This window comes from Littorina saxatilis, linkage group LG5, assembly GCF_037325665.1.
Source record: "Littorina saxatilis isolate snail1 linkage group LG5, US_GU_Lsax_2.0, whole genome shotgun sequence".
Lineage (NCBI taxonomy): Eukaryota > Metazoa > Mollusca > Gastropoda > Littorinimorpha > Littorinidae > Littorina > Littorina saxatilis.
In genome coordinates, this window is record NC_090249.1 from 48,965,692 (window position 1) to 48,985,811 (window position 20,120).

The window sequence follows — 20,120 nt, forward strand, 5'->3', positions numbered from 1 at the left end:
CAGAAGAATAAAAGGAACATAAGACAAAAACAGATTTATGTCAGTCTATCTGTGAATCAAACCACTGACTAGCCAACCTTCTCATAACAAAATGTTTGAAAAGCAGATAAAAAATAACAAAAGCTGCAAAATACAAACTCCTGACATAAAAAAAACAACCCCAGAAACACATGAACACAATTTCAAATTTGTTTTTGTTGACAAGTTCATCCAGTACTGATTCTTTCTTTCTTTCTTTATTTGGTGTTTAACGTCGTTTTCAACCGTTCAAGGTTATATCGCGACGGGGAAAGGGGGGAGATGGGATAGAGCCACTTGTTAATTGTTTCTTGCATGGGTGAAACTGATCAGAATTGAAAATAAGGAAAATGAGGCCGGGGTCCAGGGGCCGCCCAAGCCCTGGTGGGGTGCAGGGCAGGGGCGGATCAGTTCATTTTATGGGGGGGTTTCCCAAAAGTATATTGTGAAGATATGGGTGTGAAGGCGCGAAGCGCCGAGCCGACGGCGCAAAGCGCCTAGCTTGCTAGGGGGGTCCGGGGGCATGCCCCCCTGGAAAATTTTGAAAAAAAGGATGCAAAATGGCGCAATCTGGTGCATTCTGAGGATGATCATTACCAGTTTCAGGCAGCAGATTTTGTCACTGATTAATACCCCAAAAATTGAAACTCAATGTAAAATAAAGAAATGCACCATAAAAATATTTTTATTTTTTTGCTGTTTTTTTTTCCGGAAACCCCAGAAACCCCCTCCCTTGTCCGCCCCTGCAGGGGCAACGCCCTGCTAGGGGGGCCCAGCCCCCCAGAAGAAAACGAAAAATCAGGCTTTTAAGGGTAAAAGTAGGCCTATCCTGGTATCTCAAACACACAAATTTGCACATTAAACATGGTAACAAATGCCAAGCTGTAGTCCGATAATTCGTGCGCCCAGTGAAACAAAGACTCAGCGATGTCCGGTCACTGTGTTAGGGGAAAAACGAATCGGATCGCCGGCGAAAAAACCCAAATGTTTTGTTTTAATCTTGTGTCGATACTATTTTAAAGATTTTCAAAATAAGGAATTCCTTATTTGACCAATTTCATTTGGCGGATTTCCGCCCTGAGGCGGAAGAGTTTCACCCATGTTCTTGTTCACAAAAGCACTAATCAAAAAATTGCTCCAGGGGCTTGCAACGTAGTACAATATATGACCTTACTGGGAGAATGCAAGTTTCCAGTACAAAGGACTTAACATTTCTTACATACTGCTTGACTCTGCCCCTTCTTACCTGTCTTCGCTCTTAAAGCCACACGTCCCCACACGCAACCTCAGATCCACTGACGCAGGGCACCTTGTTGTCCCACGCATCAAACTGAACGATTTTGGCAAGCGCGCCTTTATCTACACAGCTCCCTCTATTTGTAACTCTCTGCCCATGTCTGTCCACCTTTCTACCTCTCTCCTTTCCTTCAAGTCCTCTCTAAAAACACACCTCTTCCGGCAATACTTCAACCCCTAGCCTGTTTAGTATCTGCCACATTGAGGAGAGGGGTCACTTGCCATCGTAGCGCGCTGTGGGCCGGCTGGGGACGGGTTGCTCTTTCATGTGCCTGTTTCTTTGTTTATTTCCGTGTTTGAAATCGGCGTGCGGGTCTGTTTTTCCCTTGTACGTGCGCGCGATAGCTGTCGCGGTGTATGAGTGAGACTACACGTGCCTTGGCGTGTGTGTGCGAGGGCTGTATTTTGAATATTGATTATTTGATACATGTATAAATGTGTCTCCAGGAATATGTTTTGTTTTAATCTTGTGTCGATACTATTTAGTTCTGCCTCGTTACTAGCCATTGAGTATAACTGTTTTATCATCATTGCTTTGTTGTTGTTCTTTGGCCATTTACGTTGAATGACTTGTTACGCATCGACATTGATAGTTTTATTCTTCTTCTTCTTCGTCGTTCGCTAGATAGTTTTATAATAAGAACCTTTTCTGATTCCTATTAACTCGATGTTCTGTAACTATATTTATACATAAATGCATATTGTAAAGCAGTATGCATTGTTAGAGGATCTTCTAGTAGCAGTGTTCAAATGTCAAAGCTGCTTTTCCCAGTTTTACCTTAGAGACCGCCTGTATATTGTGTTATTGTATTTGTCAGACTTGATTGTACCAAGTCCCTACACATGTTGTAATGCGCTTAGAGCCAAATATTTTAGTTTTTTGTAAGGGATAGGCGCAATATAAATACACTTTATTATTATTATTATTATTATTATTAAAATCTTTACAAACATTGACTATATTCTATACAAGAAACACTTAACAAGGGTAAAAGGAGAAACAGAATCCGTTAGTCGCCTCTTACGACATGCTGGGGAGCATCGGGTAAATTCTTCCCCCTAACCCGCGGGGGGTATCCAGTACTGATTACAAACGTACCCATAACATATTTAACATTAAAACGCACATCAACTTCAGAAAGAGTATATGCAGAAAACAATTGGAAGTATACCAACATGTCAAAGCATTATCTGGAATAAGTAAATAAAAGCACTACAACATGTGTTTGCAAACAAGTATAGTCTGGCCGAGGGGCAGGGGGAGGATGTTTTAATTATTCACAACAAATTTGAGTCAACTTTCATATAGTGCTCAAGAAGAAAAGTTGTCAAGGACGATCAGTACTATCTTCTGTTAAAATGACATGTTTCCATCTTTCGCAGTCCAGCCATGTACACATACATTTTCACAAATCAAGAGAAACAAGAAGAGCAAACGCTCGATCGAGTCACTTTCGCAGTTCTGAATATTATATGAGGCATCAGATGGACAGGAAGAAATTGCTATTCACAACACAATGCATACCTGATGTAAAGAATAATCCTATAAAGTTTGAATCAAATCCGATGAATAGTTTCAGAGATATGACATTTCAATTTTTTTCCTTCAAGACATACCTGTGACCTTGAAAAAGGTCAAAGGTCACCAAAGCAGACGTCAAAGTGTAGAGGTCACTGGGAGTCACGTTCACATAAAATTTGAGCCCGGTCACTTTTATAGTTTCCGAGAAAAGCCCAACGTTAAGTTGTGTGTTGCCGAACAGAAAAGGCTAGTTATCTCCCTTGTTTTTCTGATAACGTTCGTAAAAGGCTACAGATGTAAATACTTTGATGTAAAGAATAATCCTACAAAGTTTCAATCACATCCGATGAACTTTGTCAAAGATATAAAATGTCTAATTTTTCCTTTGACGCTGACCTGTGACCTTGAAAAAGGTCAAAGGTCAACGAAACCATCGTTAAAGTGTAGAGGTCATTGGAGGTCACGACTAAACAAAATATGAGCCCGATCGCTTTGATAGTTTCCGAGAAAAGTCCAACGTTAAGGTGGTGTCTACGGACGGCCGGCCGGCCGGCCAGACTAACACTGACCGATTACATAGAGTCACTTTTTCTCAAGTGACTCAAAAACCCTCAGATGAATTAATACTGAAACGAGCCCATGGCCATGCTCAATGTCACATTAAATAATGTGTTCGTTTGAACTCTCATGCTTCTTAGAAGTGTCACGCTCATAGGATAGAACCTGACCGAGGAATGCAGTGAAACGGAATTTGACAGGTGTGAAAAAAAACGTGCACCCGGCACAGTAGAGAGGTCAGTGGGATGTGTTACTAAGGCTCGTCCTGGTTTAAATTGGTGGTATTACTGAAAAATGTATTAGGTTTGATCAAAAACGATAAGGGATAGCACTTAAACCTTTTAACACAAAATAGAACTAATCATCTTGAACAACTTTTCTTCTTCAGCACTATATAAAAGTTACTTTGATTATACATGTATTTAAATGATTAAACACGTCCTCTGCTAGCCCCTTGGCCAGACTATACTTCATTTTTGCATCGACCCGGTGTTTCATGCTAATATGAACAGCATCATAGCTGTACAAAAGTAGACCGAACTGATATATGTCACAGTGTAAAGCTCTACAAATATCACAGTAAAGCTCCTTGTAATTGATTAAAAAAAAATATACTATACTCAGCATGAAATTTAAATGATACAATGTACTTACAATAGATCTTTAAAAAAAACAAAAATCTAAACAACGAAGTGACTGTGGTAAGATGAACAAAGTTAAAAAACAAAGGATTACTGTACTCACCGATACAAAGACGACACAAGACGATTACGAATTTTCGCTTCTGGAAGCTTCATCAGGAAAAGAACACAAAAGACAACAAAAAGCAGACGCAACACGGAACGAACAGGGTTTGAAAGAAAATGGAGGGGAAACACGAAAAAAAAAAAAATGCTATTATCCCCTTATTTCCTATTTTTTTTCTTTCTCCAAATCTCAAGCATCTGCTCACAGACCTGGGAACCCCTGTTTTGCACTTTGAGTATTCTCAAACAAACTTGGTGTATTTTCAAAACATTGAGCGTACTCCACACAGCGTTTGCACATCCATGATTAAAACATGCCTCGTGCGCGTCCGTCACACCGTTAATTAAGTTTACCTATACATTTAAAACAAATGCTTTTTTCAATTGTTACTGACAAAAACTGTACCGTATTTGACAGACTACAAGCCGCGACTTAAAAAAAAAAAAATCACATTGCGGCTTATAAAAAGATGCGGCTAAAACGTTACCTAAACTTGAATAGCATTCACCTAATGGAAGTCGCCGCGGATTTTCATTTCGCTCGATTAGCGATTACCGGTACTTTATTAGCTCTCTACTCAAGGCTCGGCGCTTTTCTCTTTCTTTCGCGAATCTTCGTTTGTCAACAAGTCGTCGTGACAAGCGTACAGAGAAACACCGGATGTATCAGGATCTCGCGCGCTAGATTTCGTTTTTTTGTGTCTCGCGATAGTTGGAGGAGCGAGAGCCGCCATGTTGTGTTTTCGTCTGCTCGAAATGTGCGCAAAAGTCGTAAATCATCCCAAAAAAGCTTATTCCGGGCGGGACTACATGTGTGTGTTGGTTACAAATTGTGTGTGTGTGATATTTTTCTTCAAACTTTTTCACTTTTCTTCTTTGTTTCACTTGTTTATTCTCGGAGCCGATTTCGCCAAATACCGTACTTTCGTTTGCCTGGTTGTTTTGATTGATTGACACGATCCGATTATATTTTTTTCGACGGCGGCTAATATAGTGACGTAATCATGTGCCAAAATACTGGATCGGCTTCAGGATGGGCTTGTGCAGAAAAGTAGTCTAGGAATTTTTCTCGTCGTATTTTTTTCCCACTGACCGTACTGAGCGTATTCTCGACAATCATGCGTACAAAATACGGCGAAATCGTATGGGTTCCCAGGTCTGTGCTCAATATATGTCATGATTTTCTTTTATTTTTTTCCAGTAAATCTCTGAACATCGTTCAAATTTCATTTTAATTGCCATCTCAGGTTGAACAGGTCCTCATCCAGTCCTGAAAGAATTATGATGGCCTATGATTAAAACCACTTCAACCCACTTAATATCATCACAAAGTTGTGTAGACAACAATGTTGCATATCTTGATTAATCATTTTTAAACATGATCATAGGAGAGATAAGTCATAAATCTGATTGTCTTATCCACTCGGCACACAGACAACTGTCGTTCCCGCAACGGCCTGTCCAGCCAAACCTGAAGCTGTAACAGAATCAGCGCGCAAAATCCATCGTCTCCTGCTACTGCTACTTGTGCGACTGGTTCAGGGCACAGACCATGCAGGCTGCCACATTCTGTCTAAGGAGTCCAAACCCTGCCCCCATTACCCCTTGCCAGCTTGTAATTATTATGCAAGGAGCTTGTCATTACCTTCTGTAATTAACACATAACACAACCTCATCCTCCTGAAACTTGAAATGCTAATTCTTTTGAACAACAACAGTTTATAACGGTAATCTGATGCGCATTTCTTTCTTGAAATGTCTACAGCAGTAACGGTCCCCCGTTTTTTGACATGAGATTTGGCGAGTGAAGCCAGTAAGAAGCGTTTCTTGGGCAATTCTCGCCGCGAGGAACGCTAGAATTTGGCGAGAGTAGGAGAGCATGCCTTGGAGGTGCTCACTACACACACACAAAATCCTAATGGCTGTTCATGGATGTTTACCGACCAGTGCAGACGACCCTTTCAGTATCAACCAATGGTGTTTAATTCTTGCGTAGCTAACCATCGAACCGTTTCATATATACACTAGCTGTCTTGCATAGCAGGAGCTGGAGGCTAGCCGCAAGCAATTCTTTGTGCAAGAAACACTCCTCAGCTCATGAATAAAATGAATGAAAACAATGCGAACCTGCCAGTTTTTAAAGGTACAGGCCAAGGCCACATGATGACGCAGGAAGACAACAGCAATGCACACATCTGGCTTACACTCTAAACTGTGAGTACTATCATCAGAGAAGCCCTCTCTGACTCACGAAAAGGATCCAGAACTAGCTGTCGACAAACAAACTTCTTCTTCTCTTCTTCTGCGTTCGTGGGCTGAAACTCCCACGTACACTACGTGTTTTTTTGCACGAGTGGAATTTTACGTGTATGACCGTTTTGACCCCGCCATTTAGGCAGCCATACGCCGCTTTCGGGGAAAGCATGCTGGGTATTTTTGTGTTTCTATAACCCACCGAACTCTGACATGGATTACAGGATCTTTTTCGTGCGCACTTGGTCTTGTGCTTGCGTGTACACACGGGGGTGTTCGGACACCGAGGAGAGTCTGCACACAAAGTTGACTCTGAGAAATAAATCTCTCGCCGAACGTGGGGACGAACTCACGCTGACAGCGGCCAACTGGATACAAATCCAGCGCGCTACCGACTGAGCTACATCCCCGCCCGACAAACAAACAAATACCTGGAGAAAAAAAAATCCCAAAATAGGTAGACTACCAACGTCCCAAAAGTCAGGATAAAAAAACAAGAATGGAACGTTTATTTTTGTACGTAAATCAACGTTCCATTAACAAACCAAATTTTTTTTGTTTTGATTCTGACAAAAAAAAAGAGCGGAACAAGTGAACTGAGACATTACATTGACAGCAAAATGAAGTTCAGTCAAAGCTGAGACATTATATTGACAGCAAAATCAAAGTAAGTTCAGTAAAAGCCTGGCTTGAACAGCAGCATTTACACTTTACACACAGTCAGGACAGGGCTGATGTGCACAAAGCAAAATTGGGTCCCACCCAGCTGGGTCGCACGCAGCTGCGGCGCTGGATTGGTTGAAACTGAGTTATGATTTCAACCAGTCAAACCCTGCAGCTGGTTTCCACCCAGTTGGGTGGGACCCAGTTTTGCTTTGTGCACCTAAGCCCAGAACACCCTCAGTGCTGACAAGAAAGCTTCTTATTTTTGCATTTGTGCTTTCACCAGAAAGACACTTTGTTCCAGACAGCACAGATCAGTAGACAACAGACGTGTCCTTCATATGAAGATGTCCTCTCCTTGGAGGGGTCTTACATTACAGGTGGCACTGTACTATGACTCACAGAGCCAACTGAATGTCAGTGCAGAATAAACTCCGACACCTGCAGTAAGCTGTTACTCAATGCGCTGAGCATTTTCAGTCAAAATCCACTGTTCGAATGGCGTTGCCCTCTGCAATCTCAAACGTTGCGATGGCACCATCGTTGAACTGGAAAGAAATTCCTCCGTCTATGACCAGGCAGGCGTCCCACATCCTGGATCGAATGCGTATCCTGCAGATAGAACAAAATACTGAATTAGTTTAAAGGTCATTTATTTGTTGTACATCTCAGTTACTTTTTGCCTGAAAATATAATTGCTGCTGTGCATGAGATTTTTATTTTATTCTATCAAATGTATTTTGTGCTTTTTATTATCATTTTAAAAGGGAGTGATTCTTAAGTCAGGGGGTCTAAAAAGTTTTTTGGGGACTGTACACAATTTAACAAGCAGCATGGACTTCTTATTTTGAAAAGTTATAGACAGGAAAATTATCCAAGGGGATATGGGTTGGGAGAGTAACTGCAGATGTGTCATTGTTAACAAAAAAATGTTCACTCACTTTTTGGCAAAGTTTCTGGGATTGCTGACATGAAATACACCTGAAATGCATAAACCATACATTGTTAAATTTGGTTAGTAAAATATTTATATGTACAGTAGTACTCCCCCTTAACGACCCCCCTGTTTACGACCACCCCCTTTTTACGACTGATTTTTCTACCACGGATGCGTTCTACTATATAATGAATCCCCAGTGAACGACTCACCCCAAAACGCGACTTACGACCGAGCTTTTGGGGATGAATTACGACTTTCGCGCATTTTCAGTCGAGCAGACGAAAACACAACATGGCGGCTCTCGTGCAACTACCGCGAGAAAAAAACAAAAACAACGAAATCTCGCGCGCGCGAGATCCTAATACATCCGGTTTTCCTCTGTACACTATCTTGTCACGACGACTTGTTGACAAACGAAGATTCGCGAAAGAAAGAGAAAAGCGCTGACTCTTGAATAGAGAGCTAATAAAGTAATCGCTAATCAAGCGAAATGGCAATCCGCGGCGACTTCCTTAGGAGTCGGGAAGACGCAAATACTGTGTATCGTCAATGATAAGGACTCGGTGTTATCGAGATGGCGAGAAGGATAGTGAAGCGAAAGTACGCAAAGAGAGGTGCCTGTACGAAAACCTCAACGATCGTGTATGGGACAAGTTTAGTGATGCAAGGCGAAGAAACATTCATGTGAGCGGAAAGATAATTCGGGAGAAAAGTCGTTATGCTTTCTATCGAGTTAGGACATTCGGATTTTACTGGTTGCGCCACAATGTCAAATGTGCTTCACTCAGCGGGGAGCGAGCATTACGCCATGAATAAATTTTCTTTGAAATTTGAGTTAAAGTTGTTCTGCTGTAATGTGTTTGGGTGTGTGTGTGTGTGTTGATATGACAGTAAACTGCAACTGTGTGTTTGTGTGTAAACATGACAGTAATAACAGTACGTACACTGCAACCAAATTCATGACCGCCCGGGCCAAAAACTCAAACCCCATTTTAAGACCCCCCCTTTTTACGATCTAATTTTCAAGGTTTTTCCAAAGTCGTAAATAGGGGGTTCTACTGTATAAATATACAGTAATAAAATTCAGATCTGAACAATGCTAAGAGCTAGACTGTTGAAGAACAACTCAAAGATATCCGATTCATAAACAAATGCTAACGCTTCATCAATCTCAATTGTAAATCAAAGCTCTTATTGAAGGTTAACATCAGTCTTCTTCAGAGTTATTTGCCTGAAAACAATCAAGAAAATAGCACAAATGCATGTGCAGACACAGCATTTCTAACCATGCATAGAGAAGCACACACACAAACAGACAGACAGACATTCATACAGACACACACACAAACACACACTTACACAGACAGACAGACGGACAGATACATACACACACAGTTACACACACGCACACAAATAGCCCTATCACACACACACATTTACACACCCACACCTACACAGGAATGTGACACACACAAAGAAAACTACTGACCATTGACCACAGGGTCTCTAATGGTGTAGGCCATTAGAGGAGTGCTGGAGTCAAACCTCAGGGAACTGTTGAACTCGTCGGATATAGCCTCCATGGTCTGCCAGTCGTCCACCGGGAATGAGCTGCAAGTCCTACTGTTGGCTGCAACAGATGTGTGAATAGATGGATATTGGGAAATAACTCTGTAATTGGAATGTGCTACCAGTCCTACTGTTGTGCTCGCTGTAACACATGTGTGAATACATGGATATTGGGAAATAACTCTGTCACCGGGAATGTGCTGCCAGTCTTCCTGTTGGCTGCAACAGATATGTGAATAGATCAATATTTGGAAATAACTCTGTCATCGGGAATGTGCTGCCAGTCTTACTGTTGGCTGCAACAGATGTGTGAATAGATCGATATTTGGAAATAACTCTGTCATCGGGAATGTGCTGCCAGTCTTACTGTTGGCTGCAACAGATGTGTGAATAGATCGATATTTGGAAATAACTCTGTCATCGGGAATGTGCTGCCAGTCTTACTGTTGGCTGCAACAGATGTGTGAATAGATCGATATTTGGAAATAACTCTGTCATCGGGAATGATATTTGGAAATAACTCTGTCACCGGGAATGTGCTGCCAGTCTTACTGTTGGCTGCAACAGATGTGTGAATAGATCGATATTTGGAAATAACTCTGTCATCAGGAATGTGCTGCCAGTCTTACTGTTGGCTGCAACAGATGTGTGAATAGATCGATATTTGGAAATAACTCTGTCATCGGGAATGTGCTGCCAGTCTTACTGTTGGCTGCAACAGATGTGTGAATAGATCGATATTTGGAAATAACTCTGTCATCGGGAATGTGCTGCCAGTCTTACTGTTGGCTGCAACAGATGTGTGAATAGATGGGATGTTGGAAAATTACTTTGTCAAGATTTTATGGGTAGTGGAAGAGTTGCTTATCCTTGGAACATGGAAATAATTTGTCAAGATTTACATATGGGGTGTGGGAGAGTTGCATTTTCTTGGAAACACAGAAATAACTCTGTCGAGATTTATTAGGTTGTGGGAGAGTGGGCTTGCTCGGAAACTAAGTCTGTCAAGATTTTATGGGTTGCTTTTTCTTGGAAACACTGAGGCAAACTGACATTGTAGGCCGATCACTAGCAAGCGGTATGCTCCCATACATGGTCGGCGATCTGTGCCAGAGAAATCATGCAAACAACTCACGTCCCAGTGAGAATTAGCTTCGATCTGTGTTCTCTGTATGTGTTGTCTGCTCAATATAGCGCTCATGTGACATCTAATACACTCATGTGGAACCCCCCCCCCCTTTTAAGATCTGCGAAAATCAGGTCTTAAAAAGGAAGGAGTCTTAAAACAGAGAAAAGTTTACAGAAGTCATGAACAGAAATCTGAGAAAGCAACGTCCCAAAAGGGGGGGGGGGGGGGGGTGTGTCTTAAATTGGGTCACACAAAATATCAAAAGCAGCCTACCAATCCTAAGGACGTCTCTGACGGACTTTGCAGGTAGATGGTTGATATGGAAATGCCAGGAACTGGAACCGGTGCCTGTACAGATGGTGATGCCCGAGCTCTTCTGCTTCTCCTTCGGCCCGTCATCCTCAGAGAACTCATAGTATGACACCCTGCGGTAAAAAAGTATCATCAGAAAAGATGAATTCCGAAAATAGCATTGTATGGGTTGTGAAAGAGTGAATAATCTTGCTTTTAGTGGGGCAAACTTTCCCAAATGACATCATAGGCCTGTCATTTGGCCATCCCTGACATATTATATTTGAACATTATATGTGGCCATTTCTGCGAAAAGGGACACTCTTGACAAATTTATCGATTTTGAGTTTTTGATTTTATTTGACAGACTGTTATATTTAGAACGTGATGTGAGAATTTCAGACCTTGAAATTTATTTTTCACGGAGTTATGACCCTTTTTCGGAGATACCCCCAAAATGACTTAAAATGGCCACATTTTTAAATACAAACTTTTGCCAGGAAATAGCAAGTTCAATCATCTGCCGTTATTACATGTATGGTTTTAGATCAAAATAATGTTTAATTCCAGAGTTATTGCCCTTTTTGTAACGTTCAGACATGGGATTCAGAAAAAGTGATAATTAAGGAAAAAGAAGGTGGGGGTCTGGGGGCCGCAGAAGGCCCCCAGTAGGGTCCAGGGGCAACGCCCCTGGTCGGGGTCTGGGGGCTTTGCCCCCAGAAGCTGAAGGTTTTTAGTGTTTTAGACACACAAAAATGGCCCTGAAATGCATATTTCAGCTTAATCATAGCCCCCCCCCCCTTTCTCTTCCTTCCCATGTTTCTCAAATTAATTTTACACTAAGACTCAAAATAAGGAGGAGAAAGAGAGAGAGAGAGAGAGAGAGAGAGAGAGAGAGAGAGAGAGAGAGAGAGAGAGAGAGAGGCGGGGTGTGACGGTGTGGTTTCAATGTTCTTACCTTGTCGGTGCCAAACGACCCCAGTGACTGATTACCCGACTGGGTTTTCAGGATAGTCAGGTGCTTGTTGCTTTTCAAGTGGCTTTTGAGGGCAGTCTTTCCATTGGAGCCGTAGTTGATAACATCGTTGCACAAAGTGCACTGAGCTTTTCCCGGCAAGTTGATTTTAGCAAAAGCATCGCCAACTTTCAGTTTCACGTCTTGTGTCTTCTGGCCTTTCTCGTCTTTCCAGCTCAATGATACAACTTCATCGAGCCAGTCGAATCTCCAGAGATTTTTCTTGTACTTCTGCTGGTCAATTTCCCGGGCTAGAACGGTTTCGTCTCGCTTTAGCTTCCTCATCATTTTGGCAGGTGGCTCGAAGCGATGTAAAAATGGCGCCGAATCATTCTCATACGGTATGCTTATACTGAATCCCCGATAGCTACGTTGAAACGGTGACTGTAGGAGACAAAGAGCGCGTTCCCATACGGATCGACCAGCAACAGTCTGACCGTTTTAGGAACCAACCGTTCAAGAATAGTATGGAATGGAGCGTCGCGATCAGCAGACCGGCGGAAAAACTTGGGTCTATACCCCAACATTTTCTCAGCGGATTTGCACGAATCTCAAGAATGATCCCTGGAGCCTAAAAATTTACGGAATTCCGTTTATTTACGGAAAAATCCCATGTCTGAACGTTACCCTAATTTGTACTTTTCTCGTCTTTTTCTATCATTCTCTCATCCCATGCAACAGAAAAAACAATCAGCCATATGATTTTTTTTCTCAAATATCTTTTCTCCTTTCACACTACCTCTCCCCACTCCATGTTCTATTCTTTCTTCACCCACGCACACACACACACAAACTATTTGAGGCTGTCTGCTGAAAACAATACCAGATTCTGCTGCTTGTCGACTTGAAGTTGTGGTACTTCTAAATTTCATAACAAGGATTAATTGTTCTGTTTTCATGGTACCATGGTAAATACAGCTTCCAGTTGTAGAAAGTAACATGGTGCTGTGTGTCCTTGCACACGTGGGTCTGTCAGTCTGTCCATCACTTCACTGAATTGAAAATGTCATCCGTGCACTCTGCTATCGAACGTCTCCCTTTACTTTCAACAAACTGAAATGCCAGTCAGGGTCGAACTTGATGTGGCCGACGATCAAGAAATTTTCAAAATGGATTCGTGCTGTTCATTCACACACAAAACTGCATGCCTTATGCTCCGTGGGGGGCAAAAGAGTAACAGTAAGTAAGTAAGTAAGTCTTACATTACACAAATCTACTAAAATGTTTGCAGGCTATTAAAACCTGTAAAACAAATAATCCCAAGATGCTTCCCTCACCTAGAAGACAGAGATTCTCCGATAAAGACTTCGTTGAGGGCAAACACAGGTAGGACTCTTGGGGGTGGAACGTTGCATGAGACACTCTTGGGATGTCGTTCTTCTTCGCTCTCTTTGATGTGCTCCACGAAGCGATGCTCGGGAAATTGTAGTTGCTGATCGTGCAGCTCTACTGCATCGTCGTTGCTGTGCTGGCCACCCATCGTCACCTGAATTCGCTGCAGGTAGCGCCACCTGTTGGCAGTATGAAATCGATGAATAACAGTAACTTATCGACATTGTCATGGAATTTTGGTGCAACTCATTTTGGACAGCTTATCATCAGAAGGCCAAAACTGATTATTTTTTTTATTATGAAATAGTGTTTATATTTGTACCTGGTATGTATAAAAAGATAAAAGAATATTAAATCTTGTATGGTCCATCGTATTTTAGAGAATATTTCTCATGGAGAATGATTTACTTACTCTAAAGCACAAAGTCATCAAAATTGCCAAGAATCGAGTTACGCCAAAATTCCAGGACGACGACGTTATGGTTTGATCATTTGTAATGAGAAATAAAAATCTTTCTCTAGATGCCACAAGTACTCAGGGGTGGGACTCTCTTGTGATGAAAAAAGAGGAAATCCCTTTTTTCTAGGGGAGTTCGGGGGCATAAATGGTACATTAAAATCTGTGCAATCTGGTGCATTCTGAAAGTAAAATTGTACTTGTTTGGATCAGGTAAAAAAAATTCTCCTCACTAAAAAAACACCCCAACCAAACAAAAAACCCACTTTCACACAACAATGGTAACATTGTAATGGGGCATATTTACGTAATGAACCATGTATCCATAATCCAATACTGGCAATAGATCCAAGTGACGCCCCAATGCATTGAAGCTCAAAATTACTATTAGTTATCAGGAGTTTTCAGTCAGCACAATTTAACTCTCAAGCCTCCAGTGTTCTGTTCCATCTTCACTTCTCTCCATATCATTCAGTCAACAAGTTATAGATACTGTGATGAATTCTCCAATAGGTTCTTTATCAACATTCTCCTCTGTCCAATCCCATCTCCACTTGTTTTTCAAACTTTCATCCAATGTTGAACATTTGCTTCGTTCGACAATGTCTTTGCGGTGCGCCATTTTGTTTCGCAAACCGGAAAAGGCAAAGGCAAAGACTGTACCAAATACGATTCCGAACTGTTTGAGAAATAAATGCCGTTTGAGAATAAAATCGTTTTAATATCATTTGACGCGGAAAAATAGATTACTCCAGCGGAATTCGTAAGTTGTGTCAGCGGAAATCCGCGGATTCGTCCCACCCCTGGTATTGTCACAAAGGCAGACTTAATTTTGAAAATAAAAAAATTCACCAGGACCCAAAGCTAAGAAAGCTGTATGCTCACAGTCTCAACCATGTTTTCCTATGCAGTCAAACCTGCCCTGGTAACCACCTCTTTATTGGTATCATATTGTCCTGTGAGGATACCAATCATGGAAATTTGGGCTGTTTTCTCACTGTGGAAGCGAACTGCCATACAGTATGGCGCTACCCTTCCCCCCCCCCCCCCCCCCCCCCCCCCCCCCCCGAGTTTATATTACCACCCCGTTTTGCCCCCCAAACAGCAGAGTTTTCCACCTGTTTAGCATGGTGCAATGAAATGGTAAAATATTTGTAAAGCAAAACTCTCGGTCATATTGTGAATTCTAAAACAGGCAAGTATCAATCTAATTATTAATGGAAACTTAATATTTTTGCAAATTTTAAAAGTTAGCATCTATTTTCTTGATTGGTCTAACTTTTATTGAAGAGTATATATCTGACAACTCATCTCCGCTAGAGAAAAGACTGTAGAGAGTGATGAGAACAGAACCCTCACCTGAAGTCTCCATCAAGCATTCGTTGTAAGGCTGCAGCAAAGTTTGATGCTGGGTATTGACGCTTCGGCAGGAGTAGGTGGCCTTCTGACCTGCAAGAAGAAGGGCAAGATGGCATGAAGAACTCCACAAGACAAAGGAGAAGAACAAGGAGGAGGAACTCAAATAGTGCAGAAATTCTTCCCTATTCAGACTTCACACAGAAAACAAAACAATGTTCACAAAACTAATATGCATGCTTTACTCAGAAACACTCACCCATATCTGCATGCTCTAGCACTGACATGAAAACACAAAACGCTTCAACACTGACTTAAAGACAAAATGAAAATGCCTTTTCCGTTGGAAAAAAATGATGATAATCTCTTCACTAAAATATGCATTTTCTCTGCAAGCACTATTTCAATTAATCATGAAAGTTCAATCCACATAACTGAATAGACGATGTTAAAAAATAACTGCATTTACTGAGTCAAATTTTCCCAGGTGACATTATAGGCCATTCAGTGAGTCACTAGCGAGGGTTGTGTCTGAAAGTGAAACATGTGGAAAGTTTGTCTCACTAAAAGCAGTTATTTTCAAAACTTGAGTATTCACTCTTTGACAACACATACCAACCCGACAGTTATTTCCGGAGTTCGTCTATGTACTGTGCTAAAAAATGCTTCATTGTGCTTTTGACTCATCTTGACCACATACCTAAGCTTAAAGGCGAAGTTCGGGAGGAATTTTTCTGCGAGTACGAAGATTTGATTAATGACCTCAAGACGCGCAACTGACACTCACACCCTCTCTCCAACAAGTGTTTAGATAAGCAGTAGTATGGTGGTATCTCTGATTACTGGACCAAGAAAAAAGGGGAAGTCACTGTTTCGTTCCCTTTCGTGTCTTCGTGTGAAATTGGAGACGGCCTGTAAATTAGCCTGTGGGCATAGGGAAGCTGGGTGTTGATAACTAATGATAACAGACTTGGAGGAACGAGTGGCTGTAGCACATAGCAGACATTCTTTCAAAACTGCGGCTTTAAGTAAACGTTAAACTGAAAAAGCTCTGCAGCCAAAAGATACACACACAGTTCAAAACAATCACAATTCACATACAGATCTTGAGAGACAGAGTGACGGTGAAACAGAGACTCAGACAGACACACCCACACACAGAGGACACAAAAAACTAGCCTTACTTGTCAGGGTCAGTGTTCAGACCAATCAAAGGTTTGTCCTTGTTGACAAACTTGGAGGATGCCAGCAGATACGTGCCATCCCCACCTGCCGTGAAAATTGCGTCCGCCCAGTCAATTACATCAGAGTTGAAATCGAAACGCTGCAAGATTCGTGTTTCAATGTTTTTTGATCTGCACAACACAATAAATTAGATCAGGACAGATATCAACATTTTGGTTTAGATGGAACCATAGCACAGTCTATGCTTCTCCTATGTCTGGACTTGTAAGAAGACATGATTATTAGTACCATTACACACATGTGCACGCACACGCGTGGATACACACATACACTCTTTCACAAATGCAATGTGGATAACAAACACATAGCTTGCCCACCCCTGTGAAGCCCAAACAGTAGCATAATGCTGCATTTTGACATTTTCAGAGTAGCAATTGGTTTTTAAGAGTACATGTAGCATTGTCTTGAATTTGAATTGCACACCCGCATTATGCGAGGTTTGCCTTAGACTTTTTTTCATTCCCCTCTCGTTGTCCGTGTCAATGGCATGGCGGCAAGTGGGACACAGTGCCTCGGTAACCCACACCTCCAAGAACGTGTTCAAAGTCAATCAAACAGAATACGCTAACCAAGACTACAACGCAAAAAGGAGAAACGACGTTCTCCATTGGATGAATGACAAAACCGTACCCTGATTGGATCAGACCTTTCCATCACAAGCGCAGTTTTTAACGACTGCAGCTGATTTTCGAGTGATAAGTGGAAATTTTGCATCCTTCAGTTTTGGGCTTAGCGTAGCAATTGCTGCAAAATCGTAGCATGCTACGCTGAAATCGTAGCAGTTGGTAGCTCTGTAAACATCAGGTCTTAAAAAGGAGGGAGTCTGGTGAATTTATAGAGGCTATGAATAGTAAATCTGAAAAAAGGTCTACTGTTCATAGCCGCTGTAAATGTACCCCTATTTTCAGACCTGATTTTCTCCTATTTGTGGAGGTCTTAAGAAGGGGGTTCCCACAGTAAGTTTTTTACATTTGTTATACATGCACACATGTCCAGTTCATGAGATACATGAATACGCGCATGTGTGCGTGACAGAAACAAAATCGATAAACTTACTCAAGCGTTTTCTTGATGGTTTCAACTGTAGTGAGATGGTTATGGTGCCGAACTAGCAGACCTTCATAGTCTGAGTCCTTCGACTCTAGCTATAGGAGAGAAAAAAACACAATAAATCATATGAAAAGCAGAACAAATTTGATGCAAGCTTGTATGAGGGAATAGCCCCACTACCCCCCCAAAAAACTTTAAAATTTGAAGTCACCTGGCTTAATTAATTTGCTTATTGCATGTATCCAGTTCACTAATTACATGAACGATGTGTGTGTGTATGAGCATGATTGTTCTATTTTGGGTTGTTCCATGATGGGGCGAATGTTCGATGATTGCAGGGATATAGCTCAGTTGGTAGCGCGCTGGATTTGTATTCAGTTGGCCGCTGTCAGCGTGAGTTCGATCCCAGGTTCGGCAGAAATTTATTTCACAGAGTCAACTTTGTGTGCAGACTCTCTTCGTTGTCCGAACCTCCCCCCGTGTACACTACATTGGGTGTGCACGAGATCCCACGATTGACAAAAGGGTCTTTCCTGGCAAAATTGCTTAGGCACAGTTAATAATTGTCTACCTATACCCGTGTGACTTGGAATAATAGGCCGTGAAAGGTAAATATGCGCCGAAATGGGTGCAATCTACTGGCCGTATAAAATTTCATCTCACACGGCATCACTGCAGAGCGCCTAGAACTGTACCCATATGCGCGATATAAGACTCATTGATTGATTGAAAGAATAATTTCGCAAATGACAATATCATTATATGGTACATCATATCATAGCTTAGCGCTTCAAGTGCAACTATTGTTACAATTGTGTCCTCGGACTGACATCTTCAGCAGAAGTGATTTTCTGCTAATTGTCTTGAAATGATTTTTTAAAATTGTACAACTTTATTGTCCCATCGGCATCGCTGGGAAATTCGGGTCGCTTCCTCCCAGTGGAAATTAAAGCTAGCAGCAACAAAGTGGTGCTACCCTGTAGTGTGTGTGTGTTTAGGTGTAATCAGCCACCTGCACTTATGGCAGGATGACTGAGGTCTGTTACGTGCTACAATGGTGACCCGTGTCGGTCTCAACCCGGATTCGAACCCTAGAATCACAACTCAAGTGCAGTGCTCTACCAACTGAGCTACCGATAAGTTGATGAAAATACTAGACAGGGCCAAACAATAGTGCAACTCTCCCACCCTCATAATCTGCTTTCGTTGTCATGTTTTACAAATTATGGGCGGTTGAGCTGAAGTTTTAAACTTAAAGTATAATTCATTAATTGGTGACCAGTATAGAAACCTTTTGTTCCAACATGTTGTGTTTGATCTTCGAGCCAAAAGACATTTTGTTAGATCAGGCTTCATCTCTGAATACAGCTCGGACTGATCAACAAATCACTCCAACTCCAAGCCCGCCCCCCTCCCACTCACACACACACAAGTAAGTTCGTCACACGGTAGATTCGTCACGGGTGACGAAGTTACCGGCAGGGTGGGCGGGTGTTTATGCTTAGAGCTTATGCTTTCAGATGTTTGATTTGTGGGAGAGATTCAAGATTCACATTTTTAAGAGAGAGAGAGAGAGAGAGAGAGAGAGAGAGAGAGAGAGAGAGAGAGAGAGAGAGAGAGAGAGAGAGAGGGAGAGAGAGATAGAAAGAGGGAGAGAGAGAAGGAGGGGGGGGGGGGGAGGTGCAAAGTTGTATTAGGCCCCCAAAAAAATAGGTCTGTTTACGGTAACATAGGCCAAAAAAATAGGGTCGGTAGGTCGGGATTTTTTTTTTTTTTCCAAAAAACCATATTTTTACGTTATTTTGCAAAAAAAACAAAAGTTTTTTTTTCTTCCCCCAAATGCCAAAAAAAGTCTAGGGTCGCGCGAAAAAAATAGGGTCGGTCGGGTTACCGTAAACAGACTAATTTTTTTGGGGGGCCTTACCATTACATAACAGCCGCGCTCGGACTACTGTGGCGAAGTTACTGTGGCGAAGTTACCAGGGACCGGTGACGAATCTACTGTGTGACGAACTTACTGGTATCCTGAGAACATACTGTACGTCTGTCGCATTGCAATGAGCATTGAGTGCGTTTGATGAATATATGTGTGGAGCAGTAAAACTGTGTAATAAATGCAGATTGATGTAAAATGGTAGTCAGTGCTGGACAACCATGCCATGATCCAAAAGTGCAGAGCTCTTACAAATGCTTTGAATTCCTTCTCGGACAATCTGCTGTGAAGACGTCTCTCGTATTCGTAACGGGACATTTTAGTCAAGACGGCTGCCCGCTTCGGGTTGAACATAGGAACGGCATCGTCTGGGTTTGTGGTGGTTGTCGCCCATCGAACGTTGTGTCCATGCAGTCGAAGATAACAGTGACCATTGCATGACGGTGATGACCCTTCGAGGAGCCGAAGTTTGCCCTGGTGCCCCGGTCGCTGTGCGTGTTTCAGCAAATACCTGGAGAACATCGCTCTTGTAATGCACATACTATAGGATTTCATTTCAAAGGCAGTCTAGACAATTGCAAGAAGCGTGCTCAGGCGATGCCGAGCACCTGAATTCAGTGTAATCGTCGTTCCTTTCACTTCTTGGTTCACTTGTGTTTTGTTTTGATCGCCATGCTTCTTAGACGTAAAGATTAGTTGCGTATGTTTAATCTATGCGGCAACAAGAAACCTTTAATTTCTGAAAGA

The 20,120-nt window shown here is 42.0% G+C and overlaps 1 protein-coding gene across 1 annotated transcript; it reads right to left on the minus strand.

The window, feature by feature from the left end:
• Positions 1-6,057: 6,057 nt before the first annotated feature.
• On the minus strand, positions 6,058-20,057 carry LOC138967357 (NAD kinase 2, mitochondrial-like). The gene is made up of 9 exons (XM_070339881.1): positions 19,626-20,057; positions 17,447-17,535; positions 16,330-16,500; positions 15,149-15,238; positions 13,278-13,511; positions 10,968-11,119; positions 9,486-9,626; positions 7,998-8,037; positions 6,058-7,668 (listed from the first exon to the last, which is right to left on the minus strand). The coding sequence occupies exons 1-9, from the start codon at positions 19,926-19,928 to the stop codon at positions 7,533-7,535; spliced, it is 1,356 nt and encodes a 451-aa protein (XP_070195982.1). The 5' UTR covers positions 19,929-20,057; the 3' UTR covers positions 6,058-7,532.
• Between the last annotated feature and the right edge of the window lie 63 nt (positions 20,058-20,120).